Genomic DNA, 27,179 nt, shown 5'->3' with positions numbered 1-27,179 from the left:
TATTTTAATACGAAAATATTTACATAATATAATATCTATATATTGCATACATTTCATATTAATTACTGTATGCATCCACATAATAATATAATGTAATTTGGTTTTTTAATAAATACGTTTGTATTATTGACATAAAAAGACCTAAAACCATATGCATATTAACATAGTATGTACTATTATTAAGTACATTCGGTACACTTATTACGGCTAACCACCAACGATCGGTTATTAGAATATCCCGGTTATAAGAATATTTTTGCTTGGCACGAAGGCTATTCCAATAAGTGGGTTCGACTGTAATAAAAAAATATTTTTGCTGATGTTACTAAGACTTGTACTTTTTTCTTTGATTTTGATGGTTATTGTAATTCTTGTTTGTTTTATCTTTCATATATTGTTTCCATGCCCTTTCTTGTTGAAAGAGAAAATTCTTTTATGTGATAACTTTTCAATTATTGGACAAATGATGTCTTTATTCTTTACTCGTGAGTAGGCTACAATTGATTAAAGGAAAGAATATAGGAGTATTTCACTATTACTGTTTTTATTTATTAAAGCACAAACATCATACAATATGTTGAAAAGCGTATAATAAATACTTCATTTTTAGTTTGTAATAGTTTTTTATACAATATCTATAGTCGAGCGTCTTATTGGTTTAAAATCCTACAAGAATTATAAAAAAATCAGTCGACATTTACTACTTTCTTATGTAGATAATGTAGAATGTTGAGGTTCAAGAGTTAATTTCAATTTCTATGGTTAAAGGAGATTTTGCAATAATTTTTATACAATCTTTAATAATTTACACAATTGACATGTACTTAAAGTACTCCTTGCTATCACTCTTGTGATAGCAAGCTTGTTCTTGCTGAGTACTTGCTGGAAGCTTGTTCTAGCAACTTGTGAGTACTTGCTGGAAGCACTTTTGAGTTTACAAGTTCTAATACAGAGAGCCAGGGATGTCAACTGAGATGTGTATGTATGTTTCATTGATTTTGAGAAGGCATTTGATAAAGTCCCACGTAGGAAACTAATCGGTATTCTAAATATATCAGGACTCGATGGTAAGGATATAAGACTGATCTCAAACTTATATTTCCAACAAAAAGCAACAGTTCGATTTGAAAATTCACTATCCAAGATCTTCACAGTCGGAAAAAGAAGACTGTGTTGCATACTGTCACCAGCATTATTTAACAGATACTCTAAAAACATCTTTAGAGAGGCCTTGGACGAATCAAAAGATGGCATTGCAGTAAATGGCCAACTTATAAACAATATTAGATATTATGCAGATGATACAGTATTGCCGGCAGATAGTGCGCATGGGCTACAAAGGATAACGGATGATGTAGAAACATGTAACAAGTACGGCCTAACAATATAAAACTAGATTGTAAGAAGACAAACATAATGATCATTAGTAAAACACTAACATAAACGCCCAAATTACAATAAGCGATACACCGTTAGAAATAGTGGAAAAAATATGCTATTTGGGCTGCAACATTAATAGTCCTTGGGCCCACATATAAAATTATTATTTATAACCACACCGTCGAAACTTTTTATACTTGTTATTTGGGTGGAGTCAGACAAATTTGGAGCTTGGCGCATTATGGTAGCAGTGGGGCGTTTGTCTGTCAAGCTGTCACAAAGCTGTCAATTTTATGCAAGAAAAAAATTTATAACCACATGGTTTTCAATGGTTTTTATCATATAAACAACGAAAACAATTTTGTCGGACAAAAATATTGTCGGACATGCCAAATATGTCAAATTAATGAAAATAATAAATTTATTACCACATTGGCTAATTTTAACATAATCTATCATAAAACATTTTTACAATGTGGTAACTTTGTCGGACAATTTTCACGGGGCATATGCGCAGTCGGATGCGCCGAAGATGTCAATTTCCTGGAATTTTTTTATTTAGTACCACAGATGTCATTTTTATTTTGTACTGTTTTTTTACATGTGTAATACAAATTGGATCACTTGTCGGACAAAAATAATGGGTAAAAAATTTTCCGAAATTTTCCCTTTTGTCGGAATTTTTTTTGAAAATTCAAGAAAAGAAACTACGGAACGATGTTTTTCATTGTTCAAGGAGTATGTACACAAATTTTCAGTTCAAATTTTTCCAAAATTTTCCCTCTTGTCGGAAAATTTTTTGGAAAATTTTGGGTACATCTCTATGTCATGCCCTTTTAAATGTTGTACTTAGTGTGTGTACCAATTTTCAGCTAAATCGATTTAAAATTAACTGAGAAAAACTGTATAAAAAATAATTTTGACAATGCCTCCTCTTAAGGGTGTCGATATCCTAAAAGAATTAAGTTTTCTGTTCGTTTGCCCCAACATTTTTGTCAGACAATTACATTTTTTGTTTAAGAATATAATTACTTGTAACCTACTACTACTCGTGCTGGATGCACGAACCCAATATAGTTTAAAAGTATAGATTACTAATAGATTACCCAATAGATTACTAATAAAAATTAAATTTTTTGTCCGACTGTCGATTTGCCCCAATATTTTAGTCGAACACTTAGATTTTTTGATTTAGAATATAATTACTTATAACCTCCTATTTTTGTCGGAAAAATGGTTGTAAATAAAAAAAATCCAGGAAATTGACATCTCCGGCGCATCCGACTGCGCATATGCCCCGTGAAAATTGTCCGACAAGGTTACTACATTATTGTAAAAAGGTTTTATGGTAGATTCTGTTAAAATTAGCCATGTGGTAATAAATTTATTATTTTCATAAATTTGACATATTTAGCGTGTCCGACGCGTCATATGGCCCAAAATTTTTGTCCGACAAAATTGTTTTCGCTGTTTATATGATAAAAACCATTGATTACAATAAAATGACCAATGTGGTTATACATTTTTTTCTTGCATAAAATTGACAACTTCGTGACAGCTTGACAGACAAACGCCCCACTACCATAATGCGCCAAGCTCCAAATTTGTCCGACTCCACCCAATTAACAAGTATAAAAAGTTTCGACGGTGTGGTCATAAATAATAATTTTATATGTGAGCCCAAGGACTATAAGGATACTTTAATCGTAGCTACGAATGAAAACTTCGTATTGAAAAGGCCAGAAGCTCTATTAACAGTCTTAGGAAGATTATCTGTAATCTATCTCTAACTATCAATATACGGATAAGAATTCTTAGATGTTACGTCTTTAGTGTCCTCCTCTACGGAGTAGAAAGCTAGAAAGAGTAGAATGTTCAGCAGTGGACTTTTGAGGCTAAATGATGATGACGAAGAGCTCAATACGCATTAGACATCAAAAGTAAACAAATTCGTTTCATTTTCTATTTCTACTATATTAACTACATATACCATTTTAAAAATTGTATTTTTTGACCCTAGAAATTGAAACAACTTTGAAACTACCAAGCGAATGAAATTCTGTAGATCACTAAGTTCTATAGACTCTATATCTTCCTATATATAACAGAAATACAAAAATATTTCAACTTTTACATATCAACATCTTAATTTTATTATAGTTAAGTCTTTTTGTTTGTATTATCCACGCAACTTATCTTTCTATTTACTCTTTCTGATACTTACATATTACACGATTGAATGTAGGTACATGTTTTAGAAAATAAGTGTTTCATAAGTTCGTGATGAAAATACGTCTGCTCAGTATGTGCTCAATACAATCTTTAACTGGTAACGTGTAATCGGTAAAACTCTTTGACAGAACTTTGGGTTTTAAAGAACACCTACAAAGAACGGCAGCAAAACTAAAAACGTGAAATAACATAATCCAAAAGATATGGAGCACCACATGGGGGCTTCCTTAACCCCGTACTCAGATCACCCGCTCTCAGACTTGTATACTCGGCAGCTTCCCCGGTATGTCTCAATAGCAAACACACGAAGATTATTGACATCCAATTAAATCAAAAAAATACGAATGATCTCAGATACATATTAGACTGACTCACTCCGAACTATTGGCTTCCCATTCCGAGTCACATCCCACCATCAAAACTACAAAGAAATCATTCCCTTCTCAAAGAATATAGAAAAATCAAGGCTAGTGATCAACCACTTATCCATCATGACAAGCTTGATATCAAAATAAATTGTTAAATGCCCCCTCCATACATCAGGAAAATTTCAATCTCATCAACGCCTGGAGAAGACGATGGAAGAGCGACTCACCAGAGGAATTACACCAAACGGCCTGTATTGACCAGAAACTGCCCCGGAATACATGGACAAGGCTGAACATAAAAAGAACAAGCAACGGTAGATGTGCTGACAGCTTTAAAAGATGGGGAAAAGCCCTTACTCCTGAGTGTGACTTTGGTGCACAACGACTGTCCGTCATATTGGAGAAGAATACCCTAGATGAGGGTTCCCTGGAGTTTGATTAGTTTCTGAATGACACCGAAAATGTTTTAGATATAAAGTAAGTTATCAATCGAAGTAGCACAGGAAACAACAATAAATATCGTTCTCATATACCACCAGATTGACAACAGATGGAATACTTTCTTTGGTTACAACCTCCCGAGATTTTAAAAAATTATAAATCATACAGGATGCCGAGGAAATTAAGATGAGATAATTTTAAATAATTCACAACCCATCTGCTCAGCGTGGTAAAAGATCCAACAAGAAAGATTCCTTAGTACTCAACAAAAGAGTAAGTGAATTAAAATGTATAAACATTTTCAATTTCTTTGCAACACGAAAATGCAGCAGCTGCATAATACTCTGGTTAAATCGGAGAGTGCAGGAAGAGTCTATACCGGTTTCGGAGGTTTTTTTCCTCCTCATCAGTAGTCCCATATCCGAAATCGGAGATAAGAGGATATGGGACTACTGATCAGGAGGAAAAAACCTCCGAAACCGGTATATACTCTTCCTGCACTCTCCGATTTAACCAGAGTATTATGCAGCTGCTGCATTTTCGTGTTGCAAAGAAATTGAAAATGTTTATGGGTCATTTCACTCAAATTTGGAGCAAAAAAAATTTTGGACCTCCGATTTGTCTGAAAATTGGTATATAGCTTTTGCGGGACGTAAAAATAAGATATTTAAGGTCAAAAAATCTTCTTCTTCTTTTTTTCTCAAAATGTTATTTTATGCGATTTTACAGTGATTTGGTGTTTATTTATACAAATTTGCATTTTCTATCGTAAAGTATCAATGGAAAACATAATATTTTAATAGAAGGGACTCAAAAATGTCATTATATGGCATTATAATAAGTTACTTTGATTCAAAACAAGCTTTTGATCAAATTTTATAGTGTAGAAAACGTTAAAATACCGTTTTTTACATTTCTCTCCATTCCCAAAATACATCATAATCGATTTGGCTGAAAATTTGCCTACAGATAGACAAAACGTAGAACTTTAAGCGGTGAGAAGGATTTGAATTATATTACAATACCAAAAAAGTTACATGCAATATTATAGTCAAAAATATAGGCGTCTACTGTAAGTACAATTAACTCGAAAATATCGACCTCACGACAAAAATTTTTAAAAAGAAATTGTAATAATTGTAAATACGATTTATTTGGAACAATTTCAGTTCCTACCATTTTTGTCGAAAAGTTAAAAATGGCGGAGATATTGAGCAAAACAAGTTCTCCTTTAAAATCAAGATGGCGGCTAACGTAACGGAGGAATTCATTCGTGATTTTAAATTTAGGCTACTATTGACTCCCCTAAAGATCAGAAAAATAAAATTTAGGGCAGCTCGGCATTCAAGGTCAAATGCTATTCCGACTGGACTAATATATACTTTTGAGTCTGATATTACTGCATGTACCTTTTTTGGTATTGTAATATAATTCAAATCCTTCTAACCACTTAAAGTCCTATCATTTGGCTATCTGTGGACAAATTTTCAGCCAAATCGATGATGAAGTATTTTGGGAATGGAGGAAAATGTAAAAAAACGGTATATTAACGTTTATTACACTATACAATTTGATCAAAAACTTGTTTTGATTCAAAATAACTTGTTATAATGCCATATAATGAAAATGGGTGCGTTCGGACGACCACAGCGGCTGGACAGCTGAGCCAGCAGTAGCTGTCAGACGTCACCGCTGGAAGCCAGCCGCTGAGAGATTTACTAAGCTTTCCCTATCACGGCTGGATGCAACCACTCAGCCGATTTCTGCTGCCAGCCAGCCGCTATGGTCGTCCGAACGCACCCATTCTTGAGTCCTTTCTATTAAAATATTATGTTTTCATTGATAATTTACGACAGAAAATGCAAATCTGTTTAAATAAACACCAAATCACTGTAAAACCGCATAAAATAACATTTTGAGAAAAAAGAAGAAGAAGATTTTTTGACCTTAAATATCTTATTTTTACGTCCCGCAGAAGCTATATACCAATTTTCAGACAAATCGGAGATCCAAAATTTTTAGCCTGAGTGATTTGACATGGAATGTACCTTATACATTTTAATTCATTTACTTTTTTGTTGAGTACTAAGGAATCTTTCGTCTTGGAACTTTTACCACACTGAGCAGATGGGTTGTGAATTATTTAAAATTCTCTCATCTTAATTTCCTCGGCATCCTGTATGATTTATAATTTTTGAAAATCTCGGGAGGCTGTAACCAAAGAAAGTATTCCACTTGTTATCAATCTGGTGGTATATGGGAACGATATTTATTGTCGTTTTCTGTGCTACTTCGATTGATAACTTACTTTGTTTTTGGGTAGATGGCTCTAGTACATCCGTGACATTTCGTTCTTTGCAATTCGGAAACGTCCAAAGTATGAGACCTGGGGAAATCGGAGAGAAGAGGATATAGCACTACTGATGAGGAGGAAAAAACCTCCTAAACCTGTATAGACTCTTCCTGCACTCTCCGCTTTAACCAGAGTATTATGCAGCTGCTGCATTTTCGTGTTGCAAAGAAATTGAAAATGTTTATACATTTTTGTTTTAGATATATTGATCCATTAGATGTTCTTTTGTAATATTCCAGTTAACGTTTTCTATTGTTTTTAATTGTGTTCTTATTGTATGCCATAAGACAAATAAATAAATCAAGGGAAGAAGTAGAAAGATAGATAGATAAAGAATGAAGGAAGGAAGAATGCAACTATGTACATGTAAAAATCACCCTTAATAATTACGAAAATATTGAAAGAATAAAATGTAATAATATAAAATTAAATAATGGGGAAATAAATGGATAAAAAGGAGAAATCGCAAAGTAAGAAATGTAATAATATGCAACACCACTTTCTTCTTCTGGTTATTTAACATTAAATTATTCTTCGTATAAACTGTATAAAACGACAATCAATCATCAAATAGAAAATACAGAAGTCAGTTGCAAGATATCTTATTTAAAAAACACATATTTACTGGTTAAATAAATAAAAAGAAAAACTTAACTATAATTATTTATTTTACACCCCGCGTCAGAGAAAACGGGCGATCCACAAAATTTAGAGAATTTATATTTTTTTTATATTTCTCTATTTTCTTTTAATTTGTTTTATGTTACTTAAATTCAGTAACAAACGTATTAAGAAAAATAGGCAGAGAAAGAGAAATTGAAAGCACAATAAAAGAAAGGAAATGGCAATATCTCGAACATGTGATGAGAGGCGAAAGATACAACTTGAGCCTCATAATTCAAGGAAAAATAGAGGGAAGGAGACGCGTTTCCTGGTTGAAGAACCTGAGAGAACGGTTTGGTTGCAGCTCAAGGCAACTGTTCAGAGCAGCTGCCTCGAAGGACAAAATTGCCATGATGATTGCCAACCTTCGTCGCGCAGATGGCACTTAGAGAAGAACAAACGTGGCCTGAATTCCTGATTTACGAATCAAGGAAGCTTCGCGAAATTGATGATTTTGAGAACTGTGTGAACTATTGTAGTGTTCTAAAGAGTTTCTGAGATATCTTAGTGTTACCCTCCCTGGCCTTTTTACAGTGAAGTGTATTTCTTAATAAATGGAAATATATCTGTTCATGTTTGTTGACCTCCGTAAAGCATACGACAGCGTTCCTGTGACTAAATTGTGGAAATCACTACAAGAAACTAACATCAGCTACACTCTAGTCAAAGCCTTAAAAAATCTATATAAAAATTCTACATCACAAGTAAAAATTGGCAACACGCTATCTAAAAAGTTCATAGTTAACAAGGGTCTGCGCCAGGGCTGCTGTATTTCACCAACTTTGTTCAAGATATATGTTGTAAAAGCACTAAACCAGTGGAAACGTAAATGCCACGGTATGGGTATAGACCTCGGAGAGGTTTGTTTATTATATACCTTACAATTTGCTGATGACCAAGTGATCATAGCTAATGATAAAGACAGTATATGGCAAGAAAACTAAAGGAGGAATATGAACAGTGGGGCTTGGAAATTAATGTGGAAAAAACTAAATACCTACCCATAGGAGCTGAGCTATCCAATATCGAACTAGAGGATAATCAACAAATCACATCCTGTAATGAATACACGTACCTGGGAGTAATCTTCCATAGAACGGGAAAAGACGATGAGGAAATAAAGAAAAGGGTAACACAAGCTAGAAGAACAATTGGCTGCCTAAATGGAATACTTTGGAGCTCGGAAATAGGAATACAGCGAAAATACAATATCTATGAAACACTTATTAAAAGCAGCCTACTTTACGGAGTAGAAACTTGGAGAATAACCGAGAACAACAGGAAAAAATTAAAAGCTGTAGAAATGGATGTGTTTAGAAGATCGTTAGGTATATCCCGTAGGGAAAGAGTTCGAAATGAGGAAGTAAGACGACGAATTGGAATAGATGGCTACTTAACAACAGACATTGAGAGGAAACAGTTGATTTGGTATGGTCATGTTCAAAGAATGGAAGACACAAGATTGACCAAAAAGATCATGCAGTGGGTACCACCAAACCGCAAAAAACGAGGAAGACATAAAAAGACATGGAAAGAAGGGGTAACCAAAGCAATGAGTGCAAGGGATCTTAGAGATGGCCAATGGGATGATAGAAGGACGTGGAAGTTAGGCATCGGACAACGTCGAAAGACGTTCTAAAACCGATACATACATACATATCTGTTCAGCTCAGATTGTTATATTGCTCGAACATGAAACAAGCCAAAAGGATGTGCCAAGACAATTAAATTTTAGTCGTTAAACTATGCAAAATTTACCAACGATTTCTTGAGACCTGATCTCATTAACGGCGCTCCGGTACAGGTGACAAATAGAAGACAACAGTCAGAGAAGATCGCTTTCTCACTATTGCTACATTGCGACACTGGGCGCAAATTGTTAGAAATTTCCGAAGGCATATTCAACAATCCCAAGGACCAGTAATCAGCGTGTCTATTGTTCGACAGAGGTTAAGAGAACAGGATTTGATAGCTTGCAATTCAGAAACAGGGCCAATACTGCTCACAAAAGACGCAGACTTGCATTTGCCCGTGAACACGTTAGAGGATTGGAGAAAAGTACTGTTCGCAGATGAGTGTAGAATATCAATTTATGGTAAAAATGATGGAAATAAGGTCTACAGAAGGCTGGAGAACGTTACGCTGGAGACCTGCACTCGGTCGCACCGAGTGTCAAACTTTTGGTGGTGGCTCAGTAATATTTTAGACAAGGATTTCTTTTAAGGCAAATACAGATCTCATCGTGATTGAGAGGATGGCATCATGTGATACCATATGCTAGGTTTATTCGCAATGGTTTTCTGCTAATACAAGATAATGCGAGATGACACACAGCAAGGATTGTAACACAGTATCTCGAAGATGTCGGTATTCCAAAAATGGACAGGCCTTCAAAAATTCCAGATTTTAATCCTATTGAGTATATATGGAGCCTTCTCAAAAGGTATGTAAGACATCGTGAAACGAATAAAGGCGATGGACTACCCGAGCTAATTGAAATAATATTCGAAAATATTACCTCAATCATCCAAGATAGCCATCGCTACACCCTTAGCTTAGCTCAGTCTCTCAGGTGTGTAGCGATGGCAATCTTCGATGATTGAGGTAATATTTTCGAATATTATTTCAATTAGCTGGGGTAGTCCCATTCGTTTCACTGGCGCTCAACGTGGGGCCGGAACCCACGACCCTGAGATTAAGAGTCTCATGCTCTACCGGCTGAGCTAGCCGGGACCTTTTTACAATCGTGTACCTACTCCAATAACATGTGAACAGCTTCGAATGGTTCTCATTGAGGAATGGACCAAAAAAAAAACATCCAAAACGTGATCAGTTATAGGCCAAATAGAATGATGAGTGTCATCTAGAACCATGGTGGCAACACATATTATTGAAACGAGTAATATTTGCCTTTTTCTTGGGTCTATAATTCAATTATTTTTATAATTGTAACTGTAATGTTTTCAAATATTTCTTTGTTTTCCATTTGTCTAATGATAATGTCGGGTTATATGCTACATGAGTAACTGACTCAATAAATAATAGATTTAATTTGATATAAATAAGAAAAATCTGAAAAGATAAAAAATTTGTTAATTTTTATGGGTTTCCCGTTTTTTCTGACGTGGATTGTATAACAGTTTTGATTGCATCTTTCAAATTCATACAAAAAATGAATTCAAGGCTTTCTTCGTTACGTCCTAAATCCACTCGTGGAGATCTATACGTTTACAAATTGATTATATCGAAATGACTAAAAAATAACTAAAAAATGTCTACTTAAATACCAACAAAAATCACAGGGCTTTTCTAAAAATACGTATATGTTGGTTGTTATTCGTTGAACAGTTCATCAATGGCGTTCGTCGATGATCTTGGACAGGGGTATTGCAGAGTCTCTCCTCCAGTTAAGGGATAAGTCTTATGGAATGAAATCATTTGATCTAAAAGTAAAAAATACAATTAAAAAACAAAAAAAAAACTAAAAAAAAGACTAAGTTTTCAATTTAATGGCATATAAAACAACATAATGTTACTCTACATCCCACCAGACTGAAAACAATGGGAACCTTCTCTAAGCTTCTACAATTTGCAAGCCATAACGGATGCTGAGACTAAGGAAGATGAGGGAATTTTACAATTTATACTTGGAACTTTACCGCGCTGAGCAGATGGGACGTGAATTATAAATTATAAAATTCCCTCATCTTCTTTAGTCTCAGCATCCGTTATGGCTTGCAAATTGTAGAAGCCTCGGAGGTGTAACCAGAGAAGGTTCCCATTGTTTTCAGTCTGGTGGGATGTAGAGTAACATTATGTTGTTTTATATGCCATTCGATTGAAAACTTAGTCTTTTGCTAGCAACTGCCGCTAGGGCATCTATGCCATTTCGTTCGTTGCAATCCGTGACTGCACGCCGGGGTTTGTTTTGGTTGGATCAGAGAGAGCAGCATATGTGCCTCTTGATAAGAGACTAATAGGTTTCTAAACCGGTAGAGGTGCTTGCTGCACTCTCTGATTGGACTAGAATATGATGCGGCTGTATTTTTGTTTTGCAACGAAATTAAAAATGGTTATTCATTTTTGATGAACTAAAAAAACTGTTTAGTATTATTGCTTGATTCATTGAAAAAGAACTTAAAAAATGGCCTCCCTCAAGGAAGCGTTCTGGCGCCGTCCCTATTTAACCAACGACCAGCCAGTGCACTCCCAAACTGAGAGTTTTGCTTACGCTGACAACCTTGGCATCGCAGTAAAAGGGAAGACTCTCACAAGTAGAGTAGTCTACCATGGAAGAGGCTTTGAAGACGCTAGTGGTGGAATACAAGAATAAATTAATGGATGGATAACTAAAGCCCAGAATGCGTTCAATATGCTAAAGAAAACATGGGAGCCCAATAAATTAACAACCAAAACTAAAATTAGGATATTTAATACGAATATAAAGAGCATGTTGCTATATATGCAGTAGAAACTTGGGAATTAGAAAAAAATATTATACAAAAGGTTTAAACATTTGTAAATAGATGCCTTAGATGAAGATTGCAAATATATTGGCCAAATCAGATAAGTAACAAGGAACTTTGGAGAAAAACTAATCAAGAGCCGATAGCCAAAACGATAAATAGACCCAAATGGAAGTTTATTAGATACATACATTAAGAAAAAATGAAGATGATATAACCAAACAGGCCCTGGATTACCAATCAACTGTAAAAAGAAAACAAGGCAGACCAATGATATCCTGGAAAACAAATATCACCAAAGAGCTAAAAGACATCGGATTAACATGGAAAGAGGTGAAAGCCCTGGCCATGGAGGGGGACTGTAGATGCCCTATGTTCCAAATGGAATCAAGAGGAGTATAAGTAAGTACAAGATTGGTCATGTCGTATTGTGTTTTGCAAAAGTTAATTTTAAAGCCAACTCGTGTACAAGAGCTGTGAAGGTCTTAAAGAAGTTGGCAGGCATGATCTACTCGGTGTGTAATAAGGACTATGTCGTCTGCAAATCTCAAGTTGTTCAGAAACTCCCCTTTTATGTTGACTACAATATTTTCCCAAATATTGTTTCTCATTTTGTTGTTCTCGTATTGTTTCTATTCTCTACTGTTTCTCTACTTTCTCTAGTAGATGTTTAACATTAAAAATTTTCTGTCCGTTTCATAAAAACTATAGCACACGTTTAATAATTTATTTTTTGTTCGCTTTTTAATAACTTTACTGGATTGATTTTGATTGATTTTGTTGTGTTTTTATCCCAGTGTGTATTAGCGCCGTCAAATTTGATCTTTAAATATGTCACATTTCAATTGAGTCATTTCAAATGCACTAAAATTTACATTTTTGTTAATATCTGTGTGATTAATATTTGTGTGATAGTAAAATTAATCGTGAACATTTTTTGTAATTTTGTAAAATGGCGTCTAAAAAATCGGGGGGCTGTCCCAATCGTTTAACTCCGCCAGAATACTGCCCGGCAAGAGCAAAGAAAGAACGAGGTAGATCTAAATCTCGAAAAAGGGGAAGCAGTAGAGGAGGAAGATCTAAATCTAGGAAAAGAGGAGGCAGTAGAAGAGGAAGGTCTAGCAGATCAGGAAGGAAAAGCAGCAGAAGAAGTAGCAGAAGAAGTAGCAGAAGGAGTAGCAGAAGAATTAGTAAGGGTAGAAGAAGTAGTAGTAGAAGGAGTAAAACTGTAAGAGGTTGTCCGTGTCCAAAATCACAACAAAGAAGTAAGAGAAAACAGTCAGCACGCAAGAGATCGGCAAGTAGAAGAGGTAAAGGTGAGGGAAAAGAAGGTGGTGGAGGAAAATGCCACAAGCCGGGACCTATTACAGTTAACCCCTTTTTAAATTTCTTACGGGAATTTAGGTAAGTAGGAAAAGATCTATTACATTATCTAATTGACTAAGTCTGTTTCTTTTTCTTAGCTTTCTATTGTCCATTTTAGACATTAGTGCAGTCAATGAGAGTATTTGGCTCCGAATTCCATCGTACCGCAACAATTTGCTTGATATTTTCACACTAAGTATAGGCGAAGCAACGAAGCACCAAAAACCCCAAAACCTAGGAATTTTGTGCAGTAAGATGAATCATCATGCAACTTTTTCCATTCGATTCGAGAAAGTGTCAGGCAATTTTGTGAACTAAATTGATCTGCGGCAAAAAATTTTGTGCATGAGAAAATGCATTTTCAAAGTGTATTTCGAAGAGATGGAAAATGAAAAATTTCGAACTCTGGAAATATTGACGGAAATGAGTTCAATTTTTATATTTGGGAGTTTTGGAGGTCACTGAACACAAATTTCATAACGGCGATGGTCTCCGAGGTACGCTGGTGCCCAGGATGGAGGTCGTCGTCTGGGACGATCAAATAATTTGCGAAATGAAGATTGGATCAAAAAACTGAAAAATACATGTTCAATATTTTTCAAAAATCTATCGAATGACACTAAAGACGACCCCTCCACTCTACCCCCTGGTGGTGGGGTGGAGGTAACTTTAAAATCTTAAATAGGAATCCCCATATTTTATTGCAGATTTGGATTCCTCATGAAAAAAAAGTAACATTTATTCGAAACATTTTTAGAATTGTTGATAGATGGCGCTAATAAATTGTGTTTTTCCGATCTATCTATAATTCGAAATCCCCAATAAAAGTTACATATTTTTACATAGGGAATCCAATCGAAACATAATAGGGAACGATCGAATAATTCACGAAATGAAGATTGGATCGAAAAACTGAAAAAAATGCGTTTAATATTTTTCAAAAATCTATCGAGTGACACTAAAGACGGCCCCCCACTCCATCCCCTGGAGGTGGGGTGGGGGTAACTTTAAAATCTTAAACGGAAACGCCCATTTGTTATTACAGATTTGGATTGCTTACGTAAAAATAAGCAACTTTTATTCGAGAATTTTTTCCGAATTGTGGATAGATGGCGCTATAATCGGAAAAAAACGATTTATTGTGATACCATAGGTAAATTATAAAAACGGTCTAATATCTCGAGAAATACACTTCCAAATAAAAGACCAAAAAATACGTATGTAATATTTTTCAAGAAACTATCGAATAACATCAAACACGACTCTCCACTCCACCCCCTGGATGTGGGGTGGGGGTTAACTTTAAAATCTTAAATGGGAATCCCCATGTTGTATTGCAGATTTGGATTCCTCATGAAAAAAATAAGTAATATTTATTCGAAATATTTTTTAGAGTTCTTAATAGATGGCGCTGATAAATAGTGTTTTTCCGATTATAACGCCATCTATCTATAATTCGAAAAAATGTCTCGAATAAAAGTTACTTATTTTTACATAGGGAATCCAAATCTGCAATAAAAAATGGGGGCTCCTAATTAAGATTTTAAAGTTAGCCCCACCCCACATCCAGGGGGTGGAGTGGAGGGTCGTGTTTTATGTTATTAGATAGGTTCTTGAAAATATTAAAAATATATATTTTGGTTTTTTATTTGGAAGTGTATTTCTCGAGATATTAGACCGTTTCTATAATTTACCTATGGTATCAGAAAAAAACCGTTTTTTCCGATTATAGCGCCATCTATCCACAATTCGAAAAAAGTCTCGAATAAAAGTTGCTTACTTTTACGTAAATAATCCAAATCTGCAATAACAAATGGGATTTCTATTTAAGATTTTAAAGTTACCCCCTCCCCACCTCCAGGGGATGGAGTGGAGGGGTCGTGATTAGTGTCATTCGCTAGATTTTTGAAAAATATTGAACACTTATTTTTCAGTTTTTCGATCCAATTAGTCCTGTCGCCAGGGGGGGTACAACGGCCTCGTTAATTCAGATGGACTTACTCAAGTTTTTTTTTATGTATTTTGACCCGTAGAACACGAATTTTTTGGGTAACAGTTGATCCGGATGTCGATAAGATTGTTATAGACCAAGAACTTGAGGAATCAAATAACAGCGATTTTTGGCAAAACAAAACAATATTTTGTATTTTTTGGGCCATTTTAAGTAAAAAATATTTCTACAAGTTTTTTCGTAGGATGCACAGTTTTCGAGATAAACGCGGTTGAACTTTAAAAAAATCGAAAAATTGCAATTTTTGAACCCGAATAACTTTTGATTAAAAAATAAAATAGCAAGTCTGCTTACCGCATTTGAAAGTTTAAGTCAAATTATATCGGTTTTGATTATTTGCATTGGTAAAAATTTATTTTTTTATTGTTTAACAAAGCTATAAACACGTAGGGTTTCCCGTGCTTTTACATGCGTTTTAACGCATGTAACGTAGAAATAGTCTTGATTGCACTAGTACCTATTCTACCTACTCGTTCGATTTTAAATGAGAAATCATAGAAACATCACTCACGCACTAGTTGTTTGTAGCTTTGTTTAACAGTAACACAATAAATTTTTAGCAATGCAAATAATCAAAACCGACATAATTTGACTTGAACTTTCAAAGGCGCTAAGCAGACTTGCTATTTTATTTTTTAATCAAAAGTTATTCGGGTTCAAAAATTGCAATTTTTCGATTTTTTTAAAGTTCAACCGCGTTTATCTCGAAAACTGTGCATCCTACTAAAAAACTTGTAGAAATATTTTTTGCTTAAAATGACCCAAAAAATACAAAATATTGTTTTGTTTTGCCAAAAATCGCTGTTATTTGATTCCTCAAGTTCTTGGTCTATAACAATCTTATCGACATCCGGATCAACTGTTACCCAAAAAATTCGTGTTCTACGGGTCAAAATACATAAAAAAAATTTGGGTAAGTCCATCTGAATTAACGAGGCCGTTGTACCCCCCCTGGCGACAGGACTAAATCTTCATTTTGCGAATTATTCGATCGTCCCGCGAATTATTCGGTAGTCCCATCCGACGAGTTCCACCCTGCGTACCAGATACCTCGGAGACCATCCCTGCCATGAAATTCGTGTTCAGTGACCTCCAAAACCCCCAAATATAAAAATTGAACTCATTTCCGTCAATATTTCCTGAGATCTAAATGTTTTATTTTAGATCTCTTCGTGATGCACTTTAAAAATGCATTTTCTCATGCACAAAATTTTTTGCCCTAGATGAATTTAGTTCACAAAGTTGCCTGACACTCTCTCTAATCGAATGCAAAAAGTTGCATGACGATTCATCTTACTGCACAAAATTCCTAGGTTTAATGCTTCGTTGCCTCGTCTATAAGTAGTGAATAATAGTTCAAGAAACTAAGTCTACCCTATACCTATGCCGCTTTTTCCTTGGGGCTGGTTCTCATCCCTTCTCGGGGGTGGAAAATATTTTGGTCAAAATAACCACAGAAATGGCTAGAGAATCTAATTCTAAGCAAAAACTGTTCTGTATATATTTTTTTTGAAAACTCAATACTTAAAAGTATTAATCATATTAAGAGTTAATCGTGGTTTAAAATTTGCCATTTTCATTGGAAAATGGCACCTTCTCGGACGGTTTTTTGCGAATACCTTAAAAACTAGGCATCGAACGAAAAAAATTATATAAAACTTTTTTGTAGCTTATGAAAAAATAAAGAGATTCTTTTCTTCAAAAAGCTTCTAGTTATGGTACAAAATGAGATTATGGTAGGTGAAAAGGTAGGTTCGATATTCTGTCCTCTGTAGATTTTTTAATTTTCTTAATGCTCCCTTTACCTATCCCTCCTCGATGCTTATTTCTTCATTTGTCGTAACTTCAGGTGTTTATGGTTCATTACACAGGTTTACAAAAAAAAATAAACTGTGGACTATTTGACGAAACCATATAACAAGGGGGTTTTTGGGGTCGCTGATCACGAATCCGGGATCCGCTGATCTCATATCACATCAGGTAAAGATCATTTCAAGGTCAAATCAAGATAAATCGATAATCGCTCTGAAAAAGTATATTAGAGGGTTTTTAGGGTCGCTGATCACGAATCCGGGGTCCGCTACCTTCTCTCACGTCTAGCTCAAGGTCATTTCAAGGTCAAATCAAGATAAATCGACACAATCGCTTTGAAAAAGTATATAAGGGGTTTTTGGGGTCGCTGATCATAAAACTGGGGTCCGTTGACTTCTATCGCGTCAGGTAAAGGTAATTTCAAGATCAAATCAGTTTTGTGATCAGCGACCCCAAAAACCCCTAATATACATTTTCAGGGCGATTGTGACCATTCATCTTGATTAGACTTTGAAATGACCTTGAGCTAGACGTAAAAGGTCAGCGGACCGCGGATTCGTGATCAGTGACCCCAAAAACCCCTTTGTCGTATGGTTTCGTCAAATAGTCCACAATTTATTTTTTTTTGTAAACCTGTGTTATCGTCACCTTTAGCAAATAGAGATCGGAAGTAGTCTGCCCTGCCCATGTTTCCTTCTGAATGTGCTTCGTTTTTATTAATTCGTTCATCTCTTTTCTTTGTCCTCTGATCAGTCTTCATACTTCTTTTTGTGTTCCGTACAATTCGTGTTCCATTTGTTTTGGGAAGCTCTTTCGCAGTGTTCCCTTTTTATTTGTATCGTCCATCTTTGGACATCAGTGCAGTGTGCAGTCAATGAGGGTATTTGGCTCCGCATTCCATCCTACTCCATCACTTTACTTGATATTTCACAGTAAATAGGTAATAGGATAATTGTTCCCGGACTGCCGGGAAAAATTGGCTACAAGTAGCGTACAACAAAAAAAATGGAAAGGAAGACTTGAAGAGGCTTATGTTCAAATGTGGACGTGAATGGCTAGACGAAGAAGAAGAAGAAGAAAAAGAAGAGGTAATAGCTCAAGAAACAAAGTCTGCTAAAGTATTCGTTTCGTTTCTGTAGTGGTTGTATGCCTGCTCTGTTTGTTTTGTTCTGTATTGTAAACATTTATTGAATTTGTTTTGTAACTATGTTTTTAGGAAGAGACACTGTGGATGGCACATTACAAAAATTGCAATTGAAGGCGCTAAACATTGGTGTAATATGTCTAAAGACGAAAAACGACGCTATTATACAGAAGCATGTCAGATGATGAGCAAAGGAGGAGGTAGACGTAAAAAGGGTGGAAAGGGAGGCAAGAGCAAAAGAAGAAGAAGTAGACGAAGGGGATGAAAAAAAAAATAATAAAACAAATGTACAGTGTATATGGTGAAATTCTTGTCACGCTAAAAAAATTAGTAAATGTATTTGATGCTTCTATTGTGGAATAAAATTTATCGATGTGGGATTCATTTTTTATTATACAGGGTGTTAATAAATAATAAAGTACAAACTTTAAGGGGTAATTATGCATGAAAAAAATAATGACAGTTTGCTCTACAGGGCGTTTCATTAATAATTGGAAATATTTTAGCTGTGGATTCCTGGGCTCAATATATTAAAGTTTAACCCAAATCACCTAGTTCGAAAATGCTTCCTTTACCTCTCCCTCCTCGATGTTTATTTCTTCGTTTGTCATAACTTTAGGTGTTGGTGGTTCATTATCGTCACCTTTAGCAAATAAAGATCGGAAGTAGTCTGCCGATGTTTCCTTCTGAATGTGTTTCGTTTTTATTAATTCGTTCAATTCTTTGTTCTCTGATCATTCTCCGTACTTCTTTTTGTGTTCCGTAGAAGTTGTGTTCCATCTGTTTTTAAAAACTCTACAGGAGTGTTCCCTCTTTATTTGTATTGTCCATATTTGGACATTAGTGCAGTCAAAAAGGGTATTTGGTTCCGCATTCCATCCTACTGCATCAATTTACTTGATATTTCACAGAAAGTAGGTATTAGCTCAAGAAACAAAGTCTGCTCAAGTATTCGATTTGTTTCTGTAGTGGTTGTATGCCTGCTGTGTTTGTTTTGTTCTGTATTGCAAACATTTGTTCCCTTGGTGGTTTACGGAAACAATTATGAAATTAAAATAAGTGTAAAATAACGAATAGTAATATATCTATTTATTTTGGGTAAACAAGCGTGCTTCGTTTATATCTCCTAAGGATTTGTTATTTTAGCGAGGGTGTGACTGCGCTGCGTGCCTACTGTGACCGATACTGACCAACACTATTATGTCATCATGTATGCGGTTCTACCATGTGGCCAGAAAGGGCGATAAATGACTAAATCTGGCGTTTTAAAAGCTGAGAACCTTTCTGTAGTTTTTAAGAAGTTGACATAAAGAGCGTGGCCAATCTGGCAATTTGTGTTTCTCTGATAAAGCCATTAATTTTATACAATCTGGTTTTGTATTATAGGAATGAAAAACACATGTGAATTTAACATGAGACGTAATCTTTCGTTTTGAGAAAAGTTAATACTTAAAATTAGCAATTAAAAAAATAATAAATGAAGCGTGTCGCTATACATTTATTGAATTTGTTTTGTAATTATGTTTTTAGGAAGAGACACTGTGGATGGCACATTACAAAAATTGCAATTGAAGGCGCTAAACAATGGTGTAGTATGTCAAAAGACGAAAAACGACGTTATTATACAGAAGCATGTCAGATGATGAGCAAAGGAGGAGGTAAACGTAAAAAGGGTGGAAAGGGAGGCAAGAGCAAAAGAAGAAGAAGCAGACGAAGAGGATGAAAAAAGAAAAATAATAAAATAAATGTACAGTGTATATGGTGAAATTCTTGTCACGCTAAAGCGCATCTGTTAAAAAATTAGTAAATGTATTTGATGATTATATTGTGGAATAAAAATTTAACGATGTAGGATTCATATTTTATTATACAGGGTGTTAGTAAATAAAATAATAAATTACAAACTTTAAGGGGTAAATATGCATGAAAAAGTAATGATAGTTTGCTCTACAGGGTGTTTCATTAATAATTGGAAATATTTTAACTGAGGATTTGTGGACTCAGAGTTAACCCAAATCACCTAGTCTGAAAATGCTTCCTAAGGGAGCTAGAGCTCTTTGAAGATGGCGTCTTGTAATTAGTCTTTTTTAATATCTTCAGAACGCTTCTAATTGGAAAAACGAAAACTGATACGCCTATTTATCTTCCAGAGATCAATCGATTCCATAAATTTCGAATTTCTTGTACCGGTCATAATCTTCAGTTTTGGATAAGGCAACGGTTATTTTATCGCATAACTTTTTTGTCTTTAACTTTTAAGAATTTTTGACACTGGATTATTAAATTGTGAGGTATTCTAGTTCTAAAAGATACCTACTCTTGCTTTAAGTCGGTAAGATACACGGTTTTCTAAAAAAAATTATTTGAAAATTTTTCGTTTTTTGAATTTGAACAAAATTTGAAAAGCGTTCTGGAGGTATTTAAAAAAAAAATAATTACAAGATGCCTTCTTCAAAGAGTTCTAGCTCCCTTAGGAAGCATTTCCGGACTAGGTGAATTTGGATTAAACCTTAATATTTTGAGCCCAAGAACCAAGAATCTACAGTTAAAATATTTCAAATTATTAATGAAACACCCTTTATACATAATAGAAACGATTCATATACATATAGTCCGGGAGATAGCGTCAAGTTTGATTGGAGCATTTTAGCATGGCTGTTTTTTTTATACAGCGTGTCTACTTAAGTTGGAAACATATGGGAAACTTTTTTGTTATTAATTTTACGAAAAAAAGTTATTCTTTATAAAAAGTTCTGCATGCTCTAAAACCTAAGATTCAATCATCAGATATCAAATTTTGTCAATATCATACGAGGTATGTCAAAAAATATAAACTTCGTTCAAGAGTAAAGTACCTTTATTTCTGTCAATATCGAGAATTCGTATTATGAAAAGTTGTTTGGAAATAAAAACTAAGATCAAATATGCAATTACATGCGTCTAATCGAAAAAAAAATATATTTCAAATTTTTCTCAAATTTATTGATACTTTATACGTTTTTATTTATTATACATACGATAACTCTTTTATTATTACTTTTACGAAAAAAAGGTATTCTTTATAAAAAGCTCTGTATGTCCTAAGACCGAAGATACGACCATCAGATATCACATTTTATTAATTTTATACGAGGTATGTCAAAAAATATGAATTTCACTCAAGAGTAAAGTACCGTTATTTTTCACAATATTGAAAATGGTTATTAAAAAAAGTTGTTTAAAATTAAAAACTATGTTTCAATATGCAATTACATCCTTCTAATTGAAATATTGTGAAATATAAAGGTACTATAATCTTGAGCGAATTTCATATTTTTGACACACCTGGTATAAAATTAATAAAAGTTTATATATCATGGTTGTGTCTTAAATTTTAGACCATGCAGAGCTTTTTATGAAGAATAACTTTTTTTCGTAAAATGAATAATAAAAGAGTTAATAATTAAAACGATGTTGGGTACATATCCATAAATTTGAGAAAATTTTTTTATTTTTTTTTTCAATTAGAAGCATGTAATTGCATATTTGATCTTAGTTTTTAATTCCAAACAACTTTTTATCATAAGATTTTTCGATATTGAGAGAAATAAAGGTACTTTACCCTTGACCGAAATTCATATTTTTTGACATACCTCGTATAATATTGAGAAAATTTTATATCTGATGATTGAATCTTAGGTTTTGGGGCATGCAGAACTTTTTATAAAGAATAACTTTTTTTCGTAAAATTAATAATAAAAAAGTTTCCCATATCTTTCCAACTTAAGTAGACACGCTGTATACCTACTTATAGTCAGTTGTTCCAAAGCTTATTAACGAATGATGTGTCAGCTGGCCCAAAACCGGGGTTTTAGGCAAAAAAAGATAGAATATGAAAGTAGATGGAAAAACCCTACATCTTATATGTCAAATATTTATCTCCGTGCCTTACATCCATATAATGGCCTGGTGGTTAGATTACCTGGCTACTGGTTTTCACCCAGGCGAGTCGGGTTCGATTCCTGGCGTCGGAAATCCTTTTTGTTTTTAAAATTGACATTTGGATTTGAAAAATAATTGTTTTTATAATACTTTTTTCTATTGTGTCGTATAAATAATAAAAACGTGGTATCGTGAAATCGAGCCAATTCTAACCAATAGGCCATTACCTATGCATGTAAGGCACGGAGATAAATATTTGACAGATAAGTTGTACGGCTTTTCCATCTACTTTCATATTTTACCTTTTCTTGTCTAAAAGACCCAGAGTCGCACTAGCTGACAGACATTTTCGTTATCAAACAAGTACTATCTACCAAAATAAATTCATAAAATCCGTGCTAAAATCACCGTAAAACATTTGACAAACAGAAAATGTGACACTACTTTCCAGACTAATATTATTGACAGTAACAAAGTGTCTTACTTAACGTTTCGTGTTCTTTTTGGTTATTTCCTACAAAACTGTATTTTGGCACTGCGTTCGCTAAATAATGCTTGCATTTTTCTTGCGCTCTGTAGGATATGGCATAGCCCCAGACCCTTTCGGTCAGTCGCACCAGGAAAGTACCACACCGTTGGTCCAAAAGGAGTGACTCAGCTTCTTGCCTCGTTATGAGACCTAAAACAAACAATTCGCAGGTTCAAATCAAACCAAGTTACAAAAATAGAGATGATGGTGAGAACGTAATAAGAAATCAGATTGAATACTTCATTATAAACGCCATAGTATCGATTAAAGATTATCCAGAGGCAGATATAGCAAGTGGCCACAACCTTGTTTTAGCAGACACGAAACTCAAACTAAATTAATCCAAGAAAACTAAAAGAATCTGATCCCTGCCAGTAGATCAAATAACAAATACACAAAGAAGTCCAGAAAGTAGAAAGACAAGAACAACTTAATGCTACAGAAAAATGGAAAGATGTAGAGAAGATCTTGGGGAACATCATACCACAACAACTAGAGAGCGATACATCTTCTAAAAGCAAACAGTGGATTAAACAAGAAATAAAGACATTGATATCGGAAAGGGGGAAATATATAAATAAAAACGAACAACAATACAAAAACGTACATAAAACAATCAAAAAGTCAATGAAGCGAAGGAATTGTGGCTAGATATCAGAAATGTGCAGCAATAGAAAGATTATAAAAACAACATGACAGCATAATTTAGGCATCTTTCTTCTTCTGGTGCTTATCCGTTACGAATGTTGGCAATCATTATGGCAATGATAATCCTATTAGCTGCTGCCTTGAAAAGCCCTGAAGTGGCTGTCACAAACCAGGTCCTCAACTTCCTGAGCCAAGATATTCTTCTTCTTCCGACGCCTCTTTTGCCATTCACCTTTCGCTGCAAAATGCATTTTAACAGGTTATATTTTGTTTGTGATGTAGCCGAAATATTCTAATTTTCGTCTTTTCACCGTGCACATTATTTCCTTCTCTTTGTTAAGTTTTTGGAGTATTTTGGCATTTGATATTTTGTCCATCCATGATATCTTAAGAATTCTTCTATATGTCCATATTTCGAACGCTTCCAGTTTCTTCGTTGTTGCTTCCATTAGAGTCGAAGACTCTACTCCATATAATAAGATGGAGAATATATAACGTCGGTGGAGTCTGACTTTCAGTTCTAAATTCAAAAAAATATAACAATTAAGACAGCGAAACTGTTTTAAAACAGCGGTCAGAAACCGATTGCACTCGCAACTATATTGTTATCTTGCCACCGTAAAACGACTGGTATTCGCCCACGAGACTGAAACTGGTTTCCAACTTGTTTTCAACTTCTGAAACTTGTTTTCAACTTGTTTTCAACTTGTTTTCAATCGATATTTTAAAACAGTTGGTCGTTGGCGCTAGACCTTAATGTGCCATAAAATAATGTAAGTGTAAAAGAAGTCAGAACTGATAAAGAGGCTGCTATCTTAATCATATTTAGCTTTAATCTTATCTAAAAAATATATAACAAAACAATCAAAATGGCGTAACTGTTTTTCTGAAACTGTGTGCAACAATTTTGTTATCTCGACAGGGTAAAAGCGGAAACTGGTTTCCAACTAGTTTTCAACCGTTATCATCGAGGCTGTAGTCTTTAGATTTAAACCTATAAAAAAATAAATCCTAATACAATTTCAACAAATGTACTCACCGTGAAACCATGGCATAACGTTATTAGAAGAATCTAACCCTGCCAACCGTTCTTTTTCGTTACTTTTGTACCAATCTATTACGGCTTGTCTTCCAGGAGGCACTTCAGAGTTATTGGTACTGTAGTTAGTGTCAATTAGAAAAGTTGTGTTCAATTTGTGTTCTTCTCGCGCCCTTCTTGCTATTTCCCTTATTTGTTGCTCCGCTTGTTTTGCTTTTCTCTCTAAATGCCAGAAAAAAAGTTAAAATAAATATTAATGTAGGATTTCAAATATTGTATCTTAGATTTTAATTTTCTTTTATAAATGTTTTAATTATTAATTTGTAGACATCCCACGCATATAGGCCCATGTGTGTGTAGCGAATTGGGGATTAGCACGCTAGACCGTAGCGGTGCGAAATACTGTTGATTTTGAATCTTAGTTAAGAAATAAAAATAACACTCGCTATGACCAATTTCAATTACCTACTATAGTCTGTTTTTAAACCAAGAGAAGTAATTTAAAAAAAAAATTATAAATTATAAGTAAACCAAGCACGTAATCTATTCAAATTTCCCGCGCAAATTTCCCCTAAAGCTTGTTGTAATTGGTCCAACATCAGACAAGCTGACTCCACTGTTTCAAATTTTGACACTAATGACATTTATAAAATTGTGACACTGGCATTCATAGGTTAATTACAGTGGCGAAGCGTCCATGTAACCACTGTTACCATTGGTAACAGTTACAAATCTTGCAAATAAATATTTTATGACTACTATGAAATAATTCCATTTATATTTTTTACCAACAGAAATACTTGTTAATAGTACCTAATTTAATTCAGTAAATAGCCAACTAGACGCACAAAAATATTAGCGAGATATGTGAATCCATGGCACGTAATCTATTATTGAGACGGGTTGACATTACTAGTGAATAACGAACGTCGCTCACGCTTACGTTTTTTGCCCGTGCTATTGTTAGATATTTTATTATCTATTTGCAAACTCGAGCAGTACATTTGTATCTATGCATTGCATAAATACAGATGTACTACTCGAGTTTGAAAATAGATAATAAAATATCTAACAATAGCACGGGCAAAATACGTAAGCGTGAGCCACGTTCGTTATTCACTAGTAATGTCAACCCGCCTTTATGCTGTTACCAATACTGGCACTCGCACTGGTAAACGGTATGCAGGAGAAACCTCGCTTCACTCGGGACTAGCTCTGAAAATTTTGAAGGACAGACGGGTCTAGAGACGGCGCGCAGGCACGCTGTGCATATCAGTAGTGTCACCATTTTGAAGATTGGTAACGTTAGTTTAGTATTGTACCCTCGGAGATCCGTGGAAAAAATTTACACCCAAAATAACAAAATTCAGCTTGGCAACACTGTGCGAATGTTGATAGTAACATATCCTTTTTAAGATAAGCACAACTGTAATTTAGTCCAAACAAATTAATATATTTTTTTGCCAACAAAAATGAGATTTTTCAACCAAATAATGTTTCAAATATGATGTGCAAAATAATTTTTAATTGGGTTCTGCTAATGGGCTTGCTTTTTTGTCATTAAAGTAAAAAAAACTAAATTTTACTCATTAAATCAATGTTATCCGGTTATCGTCTTAATTATTTTAACTGTACTAATATCCGTTGAGTAATTCTGAATGATGAATAGGTCGTTAAAACATTTTATCTGTAGCGGCTTCTGGAATATCTTAAAAATATCGAATTTCATTGATAAAATGCGCATATTCCACCGATCTTCGCTTCGACAATACACCTATTACAGATTACAGTGTGCGTGCATTTAAACATGGAAGAGTGTTGCTACGTATTGCGTAATTGATCAACTACTTGAAAAGTCATTCTATGTACTTGTATATTTTTTATATATTATTTTAAAGAAAAAATGATATTATTGAAAATGGAAGAATTAAAATATAAACAATAGTTTTCAAATCTGTTCTTTTTCCTACTTGTTCATTTTTTTATGTTAATTTTATGGTAGAATATGTTTAGTTTGTTTATTATTTATTGTTATACCTGTTACATATACATAATTACATACATATAATTTGGGAATAGTGATTTGTTTAATTTTATCCCACAGGATTGAAAACAAAAACTTATATTTGGGCGGTTCAAAATATTTTTTTTAAATAAGATTTTTTTACATCTGGTTTTTGTAACACTTTAGAAAAACTCACGCGTCGCCACTGGTTAATTACGTTATATCAGCGAATTTTTTGTATGTTCTGCGTTATTCGTTTAATTTTTAGATTTTTAGTCTGCTTTTATATAAAAAGAGTTGTTTTTAGAACTCTTTAGCGACGTATTAGTAATAATATAATGTTTATGGATCACCGTTAAAGGCCTATATGATCAATCAAAAAAGAAGATGTACTTGATGATATTTCTAGTGACTTTCTCGGGTATGAATCTGTCTTTTTAGTTTACTCCTCTTGGTTTAAAAACAAACCTTAGTTTAGGAAGAATTAAACAGCCCTGAGGTTTTTAATGGTTTTCGTTCATGGGAAGAAGTTCGATAGTTAGTCGAAAGTAACATCAGAATGTCGACATGCGTGTTGTTTGGGATAATCGAAAAAGTCGCGAATTAAAGAGACGCTTTACAGCCGGTTATAATATTGAATAGACGCGATTATTTTCAAATACATTTCCCTCAAGAACAAGTAAATTGTGTTCGTATTATTTCACAAAACACTTTTACATTTCGTCAACTTATAAGTATCTATAATTTTGTTGTTTATTTTATTAATTAAAACTCTTAAGCATCATACGGACCTTCATTACGA

At 34.2% G+C, this 27,179-nt stretch overlaps 2 protein-coding genes across 5 annotated transcripts in view; one reads left to right on the top strand and one right to left on the bottom strand.

Moving 5' to 3' along the window:
* Positions 1 to 525: 525 nt before the first annotated feature.
* Positions 526 to 27,179, bottom strand: part of LOC114337864 (SH2 domain-containing protein 4A-like) — a 167,046-nt gene continuing 140,392 nt past the window's right edge. For both annotated transcript variants that reach the window (XM_050659738.1, XM_050659737.1), the window contains exons 5-7: positions 24,373 to 24,594; positions 22,641 to 22,835; positions 526 to 10,880 (exon numbers count right to left, since the gene is read on the bottom strand). In XM_050659738.1, the coding sequence (XP_050515695.1) occupies positions 10,771 to 10,880; positions 22,641 to 22,835; positions 24,373 to 24,594 (527 nt within the window). In that variant the 3' untranslated portion in view covers positions 526 to 10,770. The remainder of the gene's footprint in view (positions 10,881 to 22,640; positions 22,836 to 24,372; positions 24,595 to 27,179) is intronic.
* LOC114337862 (serine/arginine-rich splicing factor 4-like) lies at positions 12,716 to 20,086 on the top strand. Of its 3 annotated transcripts, XM_050659748.1 has the most exons (3): positions 12,716 to 13,307; positions 18,308 to 18,435; positions 19,894 to 20,086. In XM_050659748.1, exons 1-3 carry the CDS (start codon positions 12,856 to 12,858, stop codon positions 19,956 to 19,958), a joined length of 645 nt encoding a protein of 214 aa, XP_050515705.1. In that variant the 5' UTR covers positions 12,716 to 12,855; the 3' UTR covers positions 19,959 to 20,086. The 3 variants fall into 3 exon arrangements, with proteins under 3 accessions (XP_050515705.1, XP_050515704.1, XP_050515702.1); XM_050659747.1 differs by lacking the exon at positions 19,894 to 20,086 and having other exon boundaries at positions 18,308 to 18,613; XM_050659745.1 differs by lacking the exon at positions 18,308 to 18,435 and having other exon boundaries at positions 12,723 to 13,307; positions 19,766 to 20,086.

Source organism: Diabrotica virgifera, chromosome 8, assembly GCF_917563875.1.
Source record: "Diabrotica virgifera virgifera chromosome 8, PGI_DIABVI_V3a".
Lineage (NCBI taxonomy): Eukaryota > Metazoa > Arthropoda > Insecta > Coleoptera > Chrysomelidae > Diabrotica > Diabrotica virgifera.
The sequence above is the reverse complement of the archived record's forward strand: the minus strand, read 5'-3'. Positions and strand labels throughout refer to the sequence as shown.

Coding starts and splice junctions, on each gene's coding strand:
- LOC114337862 (XM_050659748.1), top strand. CDS start 12,856: ATGGCGTCTAAAAAATCGGGGGGCTGTCCCAATCGTTTAACTCCGCCA. Junction 13,308..18,307: donor AATTTCTTACGGGAATTTAG/GTAAGTAGGAAA, acceptor CTATGTTTTTAG/GAAGAGACACTGTGGATGGC. Junction 18,436..19,893: donor GATGATGAGCAAAGGAGGAG/GTAGACGTAAAA, acceptor GCAAAGGAGGAG/GTAAACGTAAAAAGGGTGGA.